The sequence below is a fragment of the Saimiri boliviensis genome, chromosome 11, assembly GCF_048565385.1.
Source record: "Saimiri boliviensis isolate mSaiBol1 chromosome 11, mSaiBol1.pri, whole genome shotgun sequence".
Classification (NCBI taxonomy): Eukaryota; Metazoa; Chordata; class Mammalia; order Primates; family Cebidae; genus Saimiri; species Saimiri boliviensis.
Window position 1 is genome coordinate 115,899,816 of NC_133459.1, and position 16,998 is coordinate 115,916,813.

The window sequence follows — 16,998 nt, forward strand, 5'->3', positions numbered from 1 at the left end:
TCTGGGTGGCCTTGCATCCAACAAAAAAGGCTAAGGCAGCAGGGACGAGTGGATAATGAGGGCAACTAGATTTTGCCACAGCACCTATCACAGTGTGGCTTATAAATGGTTTTATACCAAGAACACCCTATCTCTACTCTTTTTTAATATTCTAAAGCATGTATCTTTATATTTCTCAAGCAAAATATTCTCTCTTTGAATCACGGCTCAGCCACTGCATCATAGGGATCGCAAAAGGACCCAAGGAGCTTGTCTCAGTCCTCTGCACCCCAAGAGGAAGCTTTGCTTGTTTGCCTTGCAGTCAGTACTGAGGGCTCCTGTGGCTGCCTTCACTCAAAACCCTCCAGCATCAGCACATCAAGGCTGTGACCTGTTCACTGAGCTCTTGGCCAGGAGAGGGAGGGGAGGCCTAGCCTACCTACATGGTGATTCATTTCCTAAAGGAATCCTTACTTGCAGACCGCCTGTCCAGCTTAGAAGCTTATTTTCAGTCATGTTGGTCCTTGGTGCCTGGACAAAATGTAACAGCCAAAGTCCTGGAAAAAGGCAAACCAGTTCCTGCAATTTTCTTTCCCTTCTGCATTTCATCCCTATTATATATGCCTTCCTTTGGAGCAAAACTGAGTGCCACACGTATGCGCAGGAGCTGCTCACTCGCTCTCTCTCACTTTTTCTCTCTCTCTCAATCTCTATCTCTCTCACACTCTTTCTCAATCTCTCCTTTTTCTCTCACTTTTTCTTTCAATCTCTCAATCTTTCTCAATCTCTCTCTCTCTCTTTCTCACACACACACACTCACAAACCCACACTCTTATTCACATCTGCTCACCCTAGCCACTCAAACACATTCCCTTATTCAGCCTGGAATAAGTCCAGAGGGTGTGGGCCTGATTCAGAGGCAATCAGTAGTCCTTATCTGGGAAATGGGGCAATGCAGTCACCTCGAGGGGCCCTCTCTGCTCCAGCAGGCTTTGAATGTGCTGGGTCCTGAGGTGGAAGCACTCTGTCTCTGACTTCTAGTATATGTGGAAATAGGGTTATACAAATATTTCATTGGACAGAATTTTTACAAAACAATTTATCCTAAGCTGTCCCAGGCAGCAGCAATTGTTCCAGCCTGGGTTCCACCAGGGGAGCTTGGCAGGTAACTCTGAGTGCCACTTTCAGCTTGATAAGCAGGTGGCTGAGTGAAAAGAACAGAGAGGAGACAGAGGCGGATTCAATTCCTAGGCCCTAGGCCACCCAGCTACACGTTTGCAGCCCAGTGCAAGTCAGCTAACCATTCTGAACCTCAGTTTGTCTGTCTGTAAATTAAACCAAAAATTCTTCTTTCGAAGGGTGTCAGGATGAAGTAAGATTGTGCATGTAGGGCATTTAACATAGTTCCCAGCACATGGGGAGCTTTTGGTAGGGGCCAGCTCTCCTCCTGGCAGGAGAGAAACAAGGTAAAAAGAGTGAATTAAAGAAGAGGAAAATCAAATGGGAAAGCAGGGGAGGAGATAGAAAAATGTATAAAAAAGAAAGAATGATGCGCAATCACGGTGGTGTAATACCACCAAAATCCCCTCAACTGCTTCTGGGCAGCACCCTTGACAGAGTGAATGCTTTTACCGGAGGGTCATGACTGACCTGTGAAGTTAGCTAGTATGAGAAACCAAGCACAGTGTGTTCCCAGATTTGCAGTAATATTGCCACCTGGCGGCCAAACTCATGCACCTTTGAATTTTCCAAAATCTTTCGATGAACTAGCTTCTAGTCCTAGATGTATTTTGAAAGTGATTTGTGCCGGGCACGGTGGCTCATGCCTGTAATCCTAGCACTTTGGGAGGCCAAGGTGGGTGGATCACCTGAGGTCAGGGGTTCAAGACCAGCCTGACCATCGTGGAGAAATCCCATCTTTAAAAAAAAAAAAAAGAAAGAAAGTGATTTGTAAATTGTAAGGCACTATTCAAATTCTTTCATTAATGTCGCAAATCGACTGTGTCAACTGTATGCCAGGCACTATTCTGGGTTCTGGGGACACAACAACCCATAAATCAGGCAAAGTCTCTGCTCTCACCAAAATGACATCCTGTGGGAGATGACAGATAGAAATACGTAAACAGATCCATCAGGAGGAAACTCTCAGAGAGAGATGAGCGCTGTGGAGGTAACACAACAGTATGTGACAATACAGAGTGGCTGTAAACAGGAACATTTCTCCGAGGAATAAAATTTAGACTGAGAGCAAGCCATAAGAGGATCTGCAGGTAAAGTTTCCAGCAGAGTGAACAGCCAAGCACAAAGCTGCACCAGGAGAGAGGGGTGCTTGCAGAGGGATGGGAGTGCAGCAGGTGAGCTGAGAGAAGGGCAGGGCCACACGCATCAGGCCACATGGGCCTTGGTAGTGAGTTGAGATTTGATCCCAGGGTTTATTGAGTGGGTAAGTAAGCAAGGTGACTGAGGTGCTCGGGTTTACATCTTTATAGCTTAAGCTGGCTGCTAGGTGGAAAACGGAAGCTGGTGGACCAAGGACAGAATTAGGCAAACCAGTCTGTAAGTTTCTCTGGCAGTCTAGGTGGTAGCTTGAGTAGGGTGGCAGTATTGGGGCTGGAGAAACACAGATGGATTAGAGATTTATTTCGGAGTGAGGTCATCCTGTCTTGTCAATGGATTGGAGAAAAAAGAGGCATCAAAGATTACTCACACATCATTGAAGTGAGAACTAGGGAGATACCAGTGCTTTGTTTAGTATTTTCCCAGCAGCTGAATCCATAAATAATTTTTGGAGAAGAACAAGCAGTTTCACAAACCACTTATAAGTCCTCAAGTTCGCAGGTAATTAATGTGGGTGTCTCATTGCCTCAGAGAACACAGCGCAGCACGGAAATTCTGCAAGACCTCACGGACAGGAACATCTCTGACTTCTTGGTAAAAACGTATCCTGCTCTTATAAGAAGCAGGTAAGAATAAACCCTTTTATGCTTTTAATTCTGGCTCCCTTAGAAGATATTGACTAGGGACAGAAGATAATTTTCTCTCACAATTTATCTGATTAGGACAGTGGGGTTTTTTCCCTTTTTTTTTTTAAATCTAATTTGAGGGCCTCATTCAACATAAGAAGCAATTGAGGCACATACAAGTAAAATATAACTTAAGATTAATTCTGGGTTTTTGTTGTTGTTGATGATGTTGTTGTTTAGGGCAAGCAGTCTTAAATTTTAACCCATGTATTATTGAAAGTTATATTAGAAGACCATGGAAGTTATTAAAAAATGCAACCACATATTTTAACTTGTTTAAAGAGAGAGTCTCTTTTAAAAAGTTAAAAGAGGAAGGGAGGTGGAGGAGTAAAGGGGGAAAGGTAGAGGAAGAAGAGAAAAAAGTAAGAAGCAAAAAAGAGAAAGAAAAAAGTCATACATGGTGGGAAAGCGGCGGTTGGGTAGTGTGTGGGTCCAGCACAGGCCAGGGCGGGCCAGAGCCACTGCAGCTGTCATATTCTGTGAATTATCATTTGTTATCACTGCCCTTTGAGATGCCAATGAACTTTTCAAGAAGTATCTAGTTCTCTTGGCTCTCCAGCTGTTTGTGTCAGCCCCACCCAGCATGGAACAGCTTTGGTAGCCCGTATCAGAGCAAGCAGCTTGACAGGGGCATGTCATGCCAGGAAAGAGGATCCTAAGGAAGCGTGGTCCAGTCTGCACAGGCTCTGGGGCTTTAAAATAAAACATCCTGTCTAACTTTAGTAGGACTTTCTGTTGCTTCATCTGCCAGAGCCCTGAATGAAGGTTGAATCAACTTGATTTAGAACACACTGCAGATGGTGAAAGCATTTAGCAAACCAAAAAATGCCATCCAACCCAAAAATAAAGCTGAGTAAATATAATGCAATAAACAGCAACCACCCCAAACTTAGTTCTCAGCAGCAAATCTGCAGTATGAAATTTTGGATTGTGTGTGTGTGTGTGTGTGTGTGTGTGTGTGTGTGCGCGCTTAAAGGTTGATAACAATGACAGTTCATGGGACTGAGCTCTGAGGTCTGGAGTTGGCATCTGTTCATTTCCCATCTTGTCATTTTACCCTCGATCGACTGAATGTCAGTGCCTTAACTTTGGGCTAAGGAGTGAGTCAGAATTCCCCCCAGGTGTGCAGGTGATTGATAGAGTCTCATTTGTGCAGGGTGGAAGAGAGCAGGGCTGCAGCCTTCATTCCACACTGACATGGTCATTGTCATGTGTTCTGGGTCCTGATCAGGCTTACTGACCTGACGTATGACCTGACAACAGGATCACTCAGAAAGTCCAACATGCAGGATATGATTTGGAGAACCGGTGGGGGAAAACATAGGTCCTTTCTCTGCATCTGTATTCAGGCAATGTCGCAGGGCTGGGTAGCTTCTGCATTACATAGATATCGGAAAATGCAAAAATGGGATCGGGCGTGGTGGCTCACACCTGTAATCCCAGCACTTTGGGAGGCTGAGGTGGGTAGATCACCTGAGGTCAGGAGTTCGAGACCAGCCTGACCAACATAGTGAAACCCCATCTCTACTTAAAATATAAATATTAGCTGGGGGTGGAGGTGTGTGTCTGTAATCCCAGCTACTCGGGAGGTTAAGGCAGGAGAATCACTAGAACCAGGGAAGCGGAGGTTGCAGTGAGCCAAGATCACACCACTGTACTCCAGCCTGGGCGACAGCTCAGAGTGGGTGACAGAGCGAGACTCCATCTTAAAAACAAATGCCCCTGAGTGAGACTTCAGTCTTCAAAATGAATGAATGTTTGGGAAAGAAAGTTAACAGCACTGCTGTACTTGTGGTATTCATTGCATGATTTTATTTTGGCTTTCAGCTTAAAGAGCAAATTCTGGGTCAATGAACAGAGGTAAGAAACTATTTGTATCAGAATTAAAATCTCACACTAATTTGCTTGAAATAATTATACACTTTTGAAAGACACACCTCACAGCCACGTGGAGGGACTGTTCTGTACGTGCTCAGGAAGTCACAAGACACATCCTGAAGAATATGTGGCTAGGGACATCTCAGACTCAGAGGACACTTAGTGGTATCTCTTGTTGGAGGACATAAGTGGGGAATGGCATTCCCTGATGAGGCATTTCAGAGCATTCTTACCCCAAAAAAGCTTCTAAAACCTCCAAGTATATAACAGTTTGTAATATTCCCACAAGAGGGACTTGTAGCTGAGGCCTGGGACACGCCTTGGACCATTCCTTTTAAGCTTCAGGGAGTGTAGGCCAGCCCCAGCCCCATCCCATTCCTGAGGAGGTTGAAATGGTTCCAGAGGTTTGGAGACTCGTCTAGGGGTGCTCTAGGAATTAGCTGCCTCCCAGCCTCCCTCAGGAACTGTGCCTCCAGAACAGGTGTGGGGCTGACATGGACATGTTTTCCTGGGCAGATTCTAGACTGTACACATGAAATCTGGCTTTCAGAATTGCTCCAGAGGGACCTGTGGAGCCTCAGCTGAGAGAGAAAGCAGGAGTGAGGCAGTGCTTCAAGGCCCTGAGAAAGAGCTCCTCCTCTGCTTTGCATAACCAGCTAATTCATTCTGTTCTGTTGAGTTTGGCTTTTGCCCTGCCTTTGAAGGGTTTGTGGCCAGGGAAAGACGCACTAAGACTGGTGTTTCCACACAGTCACTTCAGACTTCCAGGGCAATACAGGAGCTGGATCCCAAGGCCAGGAGCCCAGTGTAGAAGGAGAGTACAGGTCCAGGCAGGAGAGGGTAAGGGCCTCCTGAACAGGGGTGAGGCCCAGAGGCCCCAAGAGATAGGGATGACAGGATGAAGATGCTTCCTGTGCTGCTAGAAGTGCCTGCAAAGCACAGAGGTGGCACAGAAAAGGAGTCTTTGGCTGGAGTGGGAGGAAATGACATGTGACATGTGAAAGAGGACGTGGAGTTGCCTAGATGCTCGCCAAAGGGAAAGGTACCAAGGGGAGCTAGCAGCCTGGCAAAGGCAGAGACACATAGGCAGTCTGGGCCACGTGGAGCTCTGGAAGTGACTTGAAATGTCCCAGATGTGTCCCTAGTTCACTCCAGGGAAGGGGTGAGGAGAGATGAAGTCGGAGAGGGTCACAGACCAGGTGCAGAAAGGTCTCATAGGCCAGGATGAGGGTCTGGATTCCTTCCTGCAGGCAGCAGCAATGGGAAAAGAGTGAAAAGCTGGTTTATAAAGTGGAGCTATATTGCTCACTGGTCCAGACAATTACCCCAAAAGTACACGTTTCCCTACAAAAACTGAGAGAGCTACGAGTAGGTGTGAAGCTCACGGCACTGTCTGATGATTTCCTGTTTGCTCATCAGGTATGGAGGAGTTTCCATCGGAGGAAAGCTCCCAGCCATTCCCATCACAGGGGAAACACTTGTTGGGTTTTTAAGCGACCTTGGTCGGATCATGAATGTGAGCGGGGTATGTAAACAGACTGGAGATTTGAATAGCATTTTTGACTTGCTTAATTACCATGAACTAGAAACTCTCATGAATGGTAACAGGAAAAAAACCAAAAATCCTCGTTTGTTTGTTTATGTGGCTTTTAGGGCCCTGTCACCAGAGAGGCCTCTAAAGAAATACCTGCTTTCCTTAAACATCTAGAAACTGAAGACAACATTAAGGTACTTGACCTGTATAATAGCTTCTCATTTTATTTTTACTTTCCCTGCTTCATTAAATGCCTCCTGCTGAATTCTAGCAAGGAATGTCTTCCAGCTGCCAAACCCTTCCTCCTTCTCAAATGCCCTTTCCTTCACTGATTTCTTCTTTAACTAGCAGTTAGTACAACATCTCAAATGTCCTCTCCACTTTCTAGGTGTGGTTTAACAACAAAGGCTGGCATGCCCTGGTCAGCTTTCTCAATGTGGCCCACAATGCCATCTTACGGGCCAGCCTGCCCAAGGACAGGAACCCCGAGGAGTATGGAATCACCGTCATAAGCCAACCCCTGAACCTGACCAAGGAGCAGCTCTCAGAGATTACAGTGTAAGCCACCATGGCCCCGGCCTCATCACTTTCTTGTCACCTTCTCCACTCTTCGAACATCCCGAGAGAATTCTCACCACTGTGAAGTGCTGGGTTGGATGGCAATGCTGTTCAGTCAGGCACATATGAACATACGAATTTCAAGTAAGTGCCTCACGCCTCATGTACAAGACTGCTTGGCCATTCTTTCTCCCCCACATGTATGTGGAAAGTAAGTTTATATTTGGTTCCATTCCCTTTTGGGTCTTGATGGCAAGTTGCTCGTGGAGCTTATACAATTATTCTCCTTGCTAGTGTGCAAAGTGGCTGCCAGGAACTGGCAAAGTTCAGTAAACCTTTCAGCTCCCTGGGAGTAATCATCTTAGATTCCAGGAATTTCCTCAGAAGAGCATACTTTGGAGATGTCAACAGAGCTTTGCTACCCTCAAGCTGAGGCTCTCCTTGCACAGTTTCAGTCAGTGGAGACAGCGGTCTTGTGCGTTTTGTAATATGTTCACCCTATTGAGGCCTACGTGGAGCAGGCGTTGGTAGGAGCACTTTCATTGCTGTAAACTTCTGCAAGGCTGTGCGGTCCTGATTTTACTGTCCTAGCATACCCTGAGTGCCAGTGAACATGCCCAGGGTCATCGACCACAACTTGGGCCTTGGCTCCTTGGTTTCTTCCTCTGGACACCTTAGGGCCCTAGACTGTCCTCTCTTAATTCTCACTCAGCCACACTTTTGTGTGCCTCCTTCCACGCATTTGTTCTCAGCTTACTACACCTATGGATGATAGGATTTGTAGTTTTATCAGGCAGTGACCACCACATAAGGTACCTTTGTGGGAATTAGTAAAAGTGCACTTTTCTACAGGTGGACACTGTCCCACTCCAGGGGTTATGGCTTGTACATAAAGTTCAGGCTGGCTTTAGCCCCAGCTTCTCCCTTAACTAGATGCCTTCTATTTGGTCGAGGAAAGGATAAATAGAGCCAAGCCCCTGTACAACTTACCTGTCCTCTTTTCACTTAAATTTACATTATGACCGTTTCCTTGTGTTATGATGTACTTCTTGAAAATGTGATTTAACAAGATTATTATTAACAAAAGATAAATCTCACAAACTGTATGTCTCTCTACATAGAAAATTGAAGAGACTCTACAGACAGGTTATTAGAGCTAATAAGAGCATTGTAGTACATGAGATTAATATAAACATATTTATCTATATACCATAAAATAATTAGAGAATATAATAAAAAGAAATGTTGTCTAGAAATATTCACAGGAAACAGAAAGTCAGCCCACAAATACCCATTTAACCTTGTCCATATGGATTAAGACAGTTTAGAGGAGTGACAGCCTCAGGGTAGAGAAGGGGAAACTGGAGGCCTCCCCTGGTCGGGGTAAGGCCTTCCCAGAGCCTGACTTTGTATCTTTTCCTGCTTCTGCTCCTCCCTCTTCATCACCTTCTCCCTGTGTCTCTGGCCCTGCTGCAGGCTGACCACTTCAGTGGATGCTGTAGTTGCCATCTGCGTGATTTTCTCCATGTCCTTCGTCCCAGCCAGCTTTGTCCTTTATTTGATCCAGGAGCGGGTGAACAAATCCAAGCACCTCCAGTTTATCAGTGGAGTGAGCCCCACCACCTACTGGGTGACCAACTTCCTCTGGGATATCGTGAGTGTCAGTTTATAGTGCCTCCCCCCTGCTTCATGGGCCCAAAGTGGAGCTTGTGTGTGCTCTGAAGGACTAGACAGAATTGGGAGGGGTTCTTGTGATGCCAAGTCTGCACCTTGAGATGCCCCTTCATCTCAACAAGATGTCCCTTCTCATTTCTTTCTCTCTTCCTCTCTCTTTCTCTCTCACACACACCCCTCAGCACCTCCAATGTATCTTTTTCAGTGCAGGTGGGACCAGCTCCTTTTATAGAATCAGGGTGATTCTAATATAAAAGGAGCTGTTCCCACCTGCACTGAAAAGCTACTTTGTAAAGTGCTGGGGGTTTTTTGTTGTTGTTTTTTGACAGAGTCTCACTCTGTGTCCCAGGCTTGAGTGCAGTGGCACGATCTTGGTTCAATGCAACCTCTGCCTCCTGGGTTCAAGTGATACTCCTGTCCTCAGCCACCTGAGTAGCTGGGATTACAGGCGTGCACCACCATGCCCGCCTAATTTTGGTATTTTTAGTAGAGATGGGGTTTCACCATGTTGATCAGGCTGGTCTCGAACTCCTGACCTCAAGTGATCTACCCACCTCAGCCTCCCAAAGTGCTGGGATTACAGATGTGAGCCACTGCACCCAGCCTTATTGTACTTTTTTTAAAAGATGAGAAATAGAATGTATACACTTGGGGCTGGCCCGTGTGTGTGTGTGTGTGTGTGTGTGTGTGTGTGTGTGTGTGTGTGTGTGTTTACAAGGATCTCTGAGCCTATCGAGAGATATGTGGCTAGGATAGAGTGGGTATCTGAGGTGGGAGGCGATACTAGCTGGCAGTCCAGTGAAGGGGTAGAAGATGGCAGCCCCCAGGTTAGCAGGCTTTCTCATGCTCCAGAATTTTAAAGCTGGCCTCGAATCTGACCTCTGCTATCTATCATTTTAGAACTTAATAACCTCATTAGCCAGTGGCAAGAAACTTGAATGAAGGAACAAACAATTATTGTGTATGTCATTCACTTAGCCCATAAATGATGTTTTAAATTCTTATATGTGTCATCTATTTTTCTTTACTTTTAAATTTTGAAATAGTTACAAATTTACAGAAAAGTGGCAAGTACAAAACCTTTTTTTCTGAGTCATTTGAGAGTAACTTCTCAACAAGATGCCCCTTCTCATTTCACTCTTCCTCTCTTTCTCTCTCTCACACACACACCCCTCAGCACCTCCGATGTGTACTTCCTACAAACGATGATACACTCCATACAACCACAACACAAACTCAACATCAGGAAACCAGCACTGATGTGTCACCACCACTTGATCCTTACATCCCACTCATGTTTTGCCCATTGCCCCAGTAATGTCTTTCAGAGAAAAGAATCTAGCTCATAATCATGCGTGGCATTTGATTGTGCTGTTTCTTTAGTCTTCTTCAGCCTAGAACAGTTCCACAGTCTTTCCTTAACACTCATGGCCTTGATACTGTTCAAGATTGCAGGCTGCTTATTTTGCAGAATGTCCCTTGGTCTGAGCTTGTCTGAGGTTTCTTCTTGCGCAGGCTGAAGGTGTGCATCTTGGCAGCAGTATCACTGAACAGATGCTGTGTTCTCACTGCATCCTATCAGGTAGCTTCTGATTTCAGCTTGTTCTGTTACTGATGATGTTTAATTCAGTCACTTAAGAAGAAGGTGTCTGCTGAGCTTCTTCACCTAAAATTACTCTTTTCCCTTTATAATAAATACAAATCAGTAAGTACAAATCTGGGGGAGCGGCACTTCAAATATATATAAATATGCTATTCATTATACAACTTTCCATTTATTCATCCATTTAGCTCTGTATGCAGTCATGGTTCCTGTGTTAATCAATGGACTAGGATCTGAGACTGTCATTATTTATTTTGATGTTCACATTATCCCCAGTGTGGTCAGCGGGAGCCCCTTGAAGCTGGCTTCTGTAGCCTGTTGACTCAGGTCCTCATCCCCCTTGAGCTTCTCCATGCTTAGTGGCACAACAAGGCGCTCCAGGCTCATCCTGAAGTTATCCTCACCCCTAGCCTCTCCCAAGTAGCCCTGATTCCTGCCAGCAGGAAGTGACCCTCAGAAACCAAGATCTGAGTGCTAGATATGTTCATTGCCTCTGAAGCACCATTGGTCCCAGGCCTTCTCAGTGATAGAACTAGGGAAGGTATGGATGTACATGCACAAGTATGCACACACCTCTATCTATGTCTCTCTATCTACCTACACACTGAACACTCTGAGCTCACCAAAACCAACTCCACAGGGCTCATTCTGGTTTTTTTGTCTTTCCACATTTGTAACGCCCTTCTCCAACAGTGACACACTGGTTTCTCTCACTCCCAACTCATTTGTCTACTGGGCAATACACCTGTATGTCAAGAGTGCCCTTCTCTGCCACCACTGCCTCCCTGTATGGATATCGTCCTCTCCCTGCTTGGGCTGCCTCTGCTGCGTGCAGGTCCTCCTCGTTCTGCTGTGGCTTTGATACCTCACACCAGATCAGCCCCCTATAAGGATATTTATCTCATTCCATTGAGGCCCCCACACCCCACACCAGGTTGCTTTGAGGAAGCTCTTCTCTGGTTCTTGCCCTGCTCCTGACCACTGTGACTCCTCCCCTAACCCTACGGTTGCTGCCCACTTTCTGTGCCCAATATAATGGCTTCAGGACTGAATTGTTTAAAAAGGGTATCGTTATTTATTTGAGCTTTGTGAAGCCAAGAATTAGGCTTTAAGTTTTTCTGAATTCTGAAGACATGCTTAGAAAGAAGAATCAACAAAACTTTATGACCAATTAGAGAGAGAGAGACCAGGAGGAATTTTGTAATTGATCCTTTCAAAAGATATAGACTGAAGGTTTCCTGGGCAGGGAGGTGGGGCAAGGGGTGGGGAAGGAGGACCAGTGACGCCTTAACATATATTTGCCAACCAAGAACTGTTTAAAAGCAAGTTGAATCAGAATCCCAGACCCTAAGAGCTGGAGGAGCCTGGTCCTACCCCTCATTTTCCAGAGCCAGAAGCAGGTCTGAGAGGTTGAGTGACTTGCTCTCCTCTTCTCTTTCCGAGATGAATTACACCGTGAGCGCTGGGCTGGTAGTGGGCATCTTCATCGGGTTTCAGAAGAAAGCCTACACTTCTCCAGAAAACCTTCCTGCCCTTGTGGCACTGCTCCTGCTGTATGGGTAAGCCATTGGGACCATTAGCTAATGCCTCCAAAGGAAGCCCAGGGAAGAGGATCATCTCCTGACAGAAACCTGGCCATCCTGTGGTGGTAGCACCTACAAGTTTAGCTTCTGGCCCCGGGTGGGGTCTGAGGCTGCTAACCAGGGATCTGTCTGGCTTCTGTTTCTGACTCCATTGACAGAGGTATCTCTGAGGCCTGATCCATTCAGCAGCAATGAAAGAAGTCCCACATGATCTGAATCTTCTACTCAAACTGAGACCTTGACCAAAGCCTGGGGGGCTCAGCCATTCCCCAGCTTCTCACCCAGCTCTGACTGTCACTCATCTGGGGCCATTTTGTCTACCTCAGCGTCTCCATGTGAACTGGCCAAGAGTTGTCCATACACAGTAGAAGACTCCAGCCAAAAAACTGTTCCTGAGTCAGGGTAGAGAATGACACAGGGGTTACCTCCAGCAGAGTTACAGAGCCCAGCATGCAACTTCCTTTCCCACATGTGTAACTTTGTATGAGTAATTTATCCTTCTGGACCTCAGTTTCCTCATCTATGAAATGAAAATAGGGATCCTGGTTTTTCCTATGTGGGCCAGTAGAGCCTTGCCAAAGCATTGGCCTCCACTGGTCTCTCTTGGAAATAGAAAATTTGGGAACCAACCTGACTGCGAACTGTGAAGATGAGCTCATTAGGACCCTCAGCTGGGCTTTGCTGACCCAAACTAAAGTGGGAGGTGTTGCAGGGTGGAGACCCCTCCTATATGTTGTACAGAGCTTTGTAATTTACAGAGTACCTGCACAACTATTAACCCATTTGCTCCTCACAGAAGCCCGTGAAGTGGTCAGGCCAGGCATCATTATCTCCATTTAAAGTTGAAGCACAGAAATCAACAAATGGAGTATCTCTCTGGTCCCCTGGGACTCTGGCCAGTTCACACACGTCACCTCATGTGTCAGGGGAGTGCATTCTGTCTAGAGGTATTGCAGATGGAATGGAAAGTGGAACTCCATCACTCTGAGTTGTCTCATTTTACACAGATGGGCGGTCATTCCCATGATGTACCCAGCATCCTTCCTGTTTGATGTCCCCAGCACAGCCTATGTGGCTTTATCTTGTGCTAATCTGTTCATCGGCATCAACAGCAGTGCTATTACCTTCATCTTGGAATTATTTGAGAATAACCGGGTGAGCAAACTTTCTTGGATTTTTTGTTTGATTAGTAGGATCGTAGAGCTATGTGTTGGTCAAGCAGAGCCAGAGGCAAGCAATGTACGTGTAGCAGCTGAATGCAGAGATGAGTGCCACTTTCTCCCTCCCTACCACCACCTCTCCTCCTTCCTTCCTCCTCTCTTTATCTTTCCTTCCATCTTTCCTTCCTCCTTCCTTTTTCCTTCCCTCCTTCCTCCCTTCATCCCTACCTCCTTCCTTCCTTTCTTATTCCTTCTTTCCTTCCTACAAACTCCTTTATCATTTCTGTGCTCTGAGTGACATGGTTTTCTGCCTTTATTCTGCAAGCAAAAGTTTAATCTTGCAATAAACTTGAAGATTTGCTTACTCTTTCGGAAAGGTTTCCTCAGGGACTTTGGGTGTTAGGTTTTACACACAAACATAATACATTGGGTGATTTCAAAATCTAAAAGGAACAAAAAGGCATACAATGAAAACATCTCCTTCCTACCCCTGTTTCCCACTCACCCAGTTCCCTTCTCCAGAGACAACCTCTTATTTGAGTTCCTTGTGTGCTCGAGACACAGGAGCAGATCGCTATTCGTTCTTCCTCTCACTTTCTTATAGAAATTGTAACACTCTGACATACACTTTTCCTTGGGCCAGTTAATCTTGAGGATGAGATTGGGGATTCCCTATGCTGAATGCCTCACTTTTATGAGCTGCCAAGCACTGTTGTCCCTTCCACACCCCCGGCCTCCCCTGTCCAGAGACAGATGGCCAAACTGAATCATAAAAAGATTGGAAAAAATGAAGGCAGTGGCTGCAGGGCTGTGTTTACTCCACACTCTGCACTCCCAGTCCCCACTGCTGGGTCTGAGTCCTGGCTGTGGCTGTCCTTGGAACGTCTGCCTCCCCACGTGTCTGTGTCCCTAGATGCCTCAACCTTTCCTTCATTAGCTCTTCCCAGTTCAGAGGCTGGGACCAGCTAGCACATCTGCACTCCTGCCCTGCAGTGCCCACCTCCACCTGCCTCTGGGCCCTGCTGGGGAACACAGGGCAAATTTGTGCAGAGGTCCCACCATGAACCCCCCAGACCTGTAGCCTCCTGAGACTGACTCTTCCCAGATCTTGTTAGGGTAATGAAGCCTCATCTGTCCCATGAATGATAAGAAGTTCAGCATGTCAGAGTCAGATTCTGGAAAGGGGAGGATGAGAACGCAGCCCCAGCAGATGACCAGAGCACCCTGGTGACTGAAAATGCTGCTTTGTGGAGCCGTATTTATCGCAGGCTCATAGCCCACTAAGTCTTAAGAGAGTGTTTCTTCAGAATAATTAAATAGCCAGCTTAAAGCAACTCAGAACATTTTCCCCTCTGTGGCTGCACCCATGTAGCCAACATTTGCTAAGCACCCGCCTCCATAAAGCTAGTATTTTCATGTAAATTATTAGATACACAGCTGCTGCAGAAACCCCTAGTATCCCACAGCTGGAGGCTCCCAGCTCACAGCAGCTGCTACCCCTGCACCGTCAGGGGGTCTTTGCTAGCTGAACACAACATGCTGTGGGTGCTGATATAAACAAGCATGACCCACTCGTCCTGCCCTCCAGAGGCTCCCATTCCAGTTAGGAAAGGATCTGCCCACCAAGTTAGCAGCTGATACAAGCCACAGTGTGTGATCCTCCATAAAGCAGTGTGTGCCAGAGCAGCAGAGGAGCGAGGTGGATAACACGCTGCAGGCCAGAGGCAGCAGGAAGAGCCGGGCTGTGGGAGCTGGGGGAGCCGTGGTGGAGGAAATTCCATTTCAGCCTGTCCTGGAATAAGTAGATTTCTATTAACTCTTTTAATAAATAATGAAGTGCCTACTATGAGCTAATCATTGTGCAAGTATTTAGGAAGGACACGAAATTAATTAGGACCCAGTGCTCACCCTCCAGGGGCCCACTGACTAGTGGAGAAAGTCAACAGATTTTTAAAAAATTAATCTTGGGAATGTGGTAAGTGCTGTGTGAGAGGAATGGATACTTTCTCATGGGAATCTAGGAAGGCTTGTAAGAGAAGGCACTCTCTGAGCCAGCTGTCTGAAGAACAGGAATCTTTCAGAAAGCAGAAAGGAAAAGAGCATCCTTTCCTGCTGAGAATAATAGGTAACAGCCTGCAAATGCCCAGGCCTAGAGGCCAAACAGTACAGTGATTCCAGAAAGAGTGGGAAACGGTGGGCGGGTGGGTAGGCAGGGAAGATGAGGTAATGGGCACAGGTGTGGGGCTGGAGAGGGAGGAGGTTGTGGGACAAGGAGGAGCCAGATGGAGAAGACAGCAGTGGCCCAGCCAGGAGATCTGCTGGCCTCGCCCCCCTCAACGTCCCTTCTACCTTCTCAGGGGAGGCTCTGTCCAGCATGTCAAGTCCAACCACTTGAAAACAAGTCCCCAGCTTAACACAGACCCCAGAGAGAGTCTCCAGCCTTCCTCTCCCAGGAAATGGTAGTTGCCATGTGAGGAGCTGAGAAGCAGAGCTGGAGATGGCTCAGGTCCTGCTGTCCCCCTGCAGCCATTGTTAACAAACGCCTTGGAGGGCTCCTGTTGTTTCGAAGTGAGTCTGCAGGGAGAGCTCCCTAGGTGGATGGCAGGAGGGCTGCAGCTTCTTTGCATATTGCTGCTGTCACCCCCAGAGTCACCTAGGTGAGGGGTAAGGACAGCACAAGTTCCTCACAGTTAGCCTTGGTGCCCACATGGTACTGAGCAGAGTAAATGTTTAGAAGATGCTGCCTGGCTAGATGAAGGGGCAGCTCCTACCAACTAGAAACTCACAGGGAGCTCAGTCATTGATTGGTCATTAATTGATTAGTTCTTCGGCCTGGCCCTGAGGCACCACTTGTAAGTACTTAATGACCTCCATACCCGCTATGCTCTGCTGGACAGATCCCTCCTGTGGTCAGTCTGGCTACAAGGATTCTTCTGCCTGCAGGCCTTCCCCTGTCCTATCCTGTGAGAGCATCCGGGCCCCACCTGCTGAGGAGAGGGGCGGGTAGGCTTGGCCCCCGTGTCCGACAGTCCCACTTCTCTGTTTCAGATGCTGCTCAGGTTCAACGCCGTGCTGAGGAAGCTGCTCATTATCTTCCCCCACTTCTGCCTGGGCCGGGGCCTCATTGACCTGGCACTGAGCCAGGCTGTGACAGATGTCTATACCCGGTTTGGTGGGTGGTAGTGGAGGCCCGTGGAGCATGGGCCCTGGGTCCAAAGCTGGGAGGGCTACCGTGGCAGCTGTTGAATCAGACTGTGGCTGGGACTGGGTGCTGGGAGGGAACCTTGTTCGGTTGGAAGTGTCCTGCCAGGTAGAGGGATGAGGATGCCTCTGTTTCCATGGCTGGGAAGCCACAGGAATTGGGGAGGGCAGCCCAGGTGAGGCGGGTGTTTGGCTCTTGCTCAGTTCCCACATAAAGCCTGGTCTAGTGGGCCTTGTGCTGTGGCCAGGTCTGTGGGATGAGCTGAGATGGCTGAAGTGGACTCAATTCCTGTTGATGCCCAGGTGAGGAGCACTCTGCAAATCCATTCCACTGGGACCTGATTGGGAAGAACCTGTTTGCCATGGTGGTGGAAGGGGTGGTGTACTTCCTCCTGACCCTCCTGGTTCAGCGCCACTTCTTCCTCTCACAGTGGTACGTCCACGCCACACCCTGGGGCCAGTAGGCAGCTCAGGGCATCCAGGGCTGGACTTCACACCCACACAGTCTTCTCTTTCCTCAGGAGCCCCACTCCACGATGGTTTTTTACATTCTCAAAGCCTGGCTTTTCCCTAGTAATACAAGAATCGGGTTAAAACAGGCAGATTTGAATATGTGAAAAGCCTCTACTTTAAAACATTTAAAATGCAGTGCTATTAATTTCAATTGCTGATATTTAATCCTTCTCATTTAATTACCAAATATATATTTTGATTGGATGATAGCATTGGAAATGACAATAGTTAATGGGATACCCAAAGTACGAGAAATAGACTAATGTATTCATGGGAGAAGGGACATAGCCGG

At 47.1% G+C, this 16,998-nt stretch overlaps 1 protein-coding gene across 1 annotated transcript in view; it reads left to right on the forward strand.

Moving 5' to 3' along the window:
* The window catches only part of ABCA4 (ATP binding cassette subfamily A member 4), a 131,795-nt gene that overhangs the window by 96,239 nt on the left and 18,558 nt on the right, over positions 1-16,998 (forward strand). Inside the window, exons 31-40 of the mRNA XM_039460931.2 lie at positions 2,848-2,942; positions 4,830-4,862; positions 6,300-6,405; positions 6,534-6,608; positions 6,803-6,972; positions 8,449-8,626; positions 11,693-11,808; positions 12,840-12,987; positions 16,041-16,164; positions 16,497-16,626. Coding sequence (XP_039316865.1) covers positions 2,848-2,942; positions 4,830-4,862; positions 6,300-6,405; positions 6,534-6,608; positions 6,803-6,972; positions 8,449-8,626; positions 11,693-11,808; positions 12,840-12,987; positions 16,041-16,164; positions 16,497-16,626 — 1,175 coding nt within the window. The remainder of the gene's footprint in view (positions 1-2,847; positions 2,943-4,829; positions 4,863-6,299; positions 6,406-6,533; positions 6,609-6,802; positions 6,973-8,448; positions 8,627-11,692; positions 11,809-12,839; positions 12,988-16,040; positions 16,165-16,496; positions 16,627-16,998) is intronic.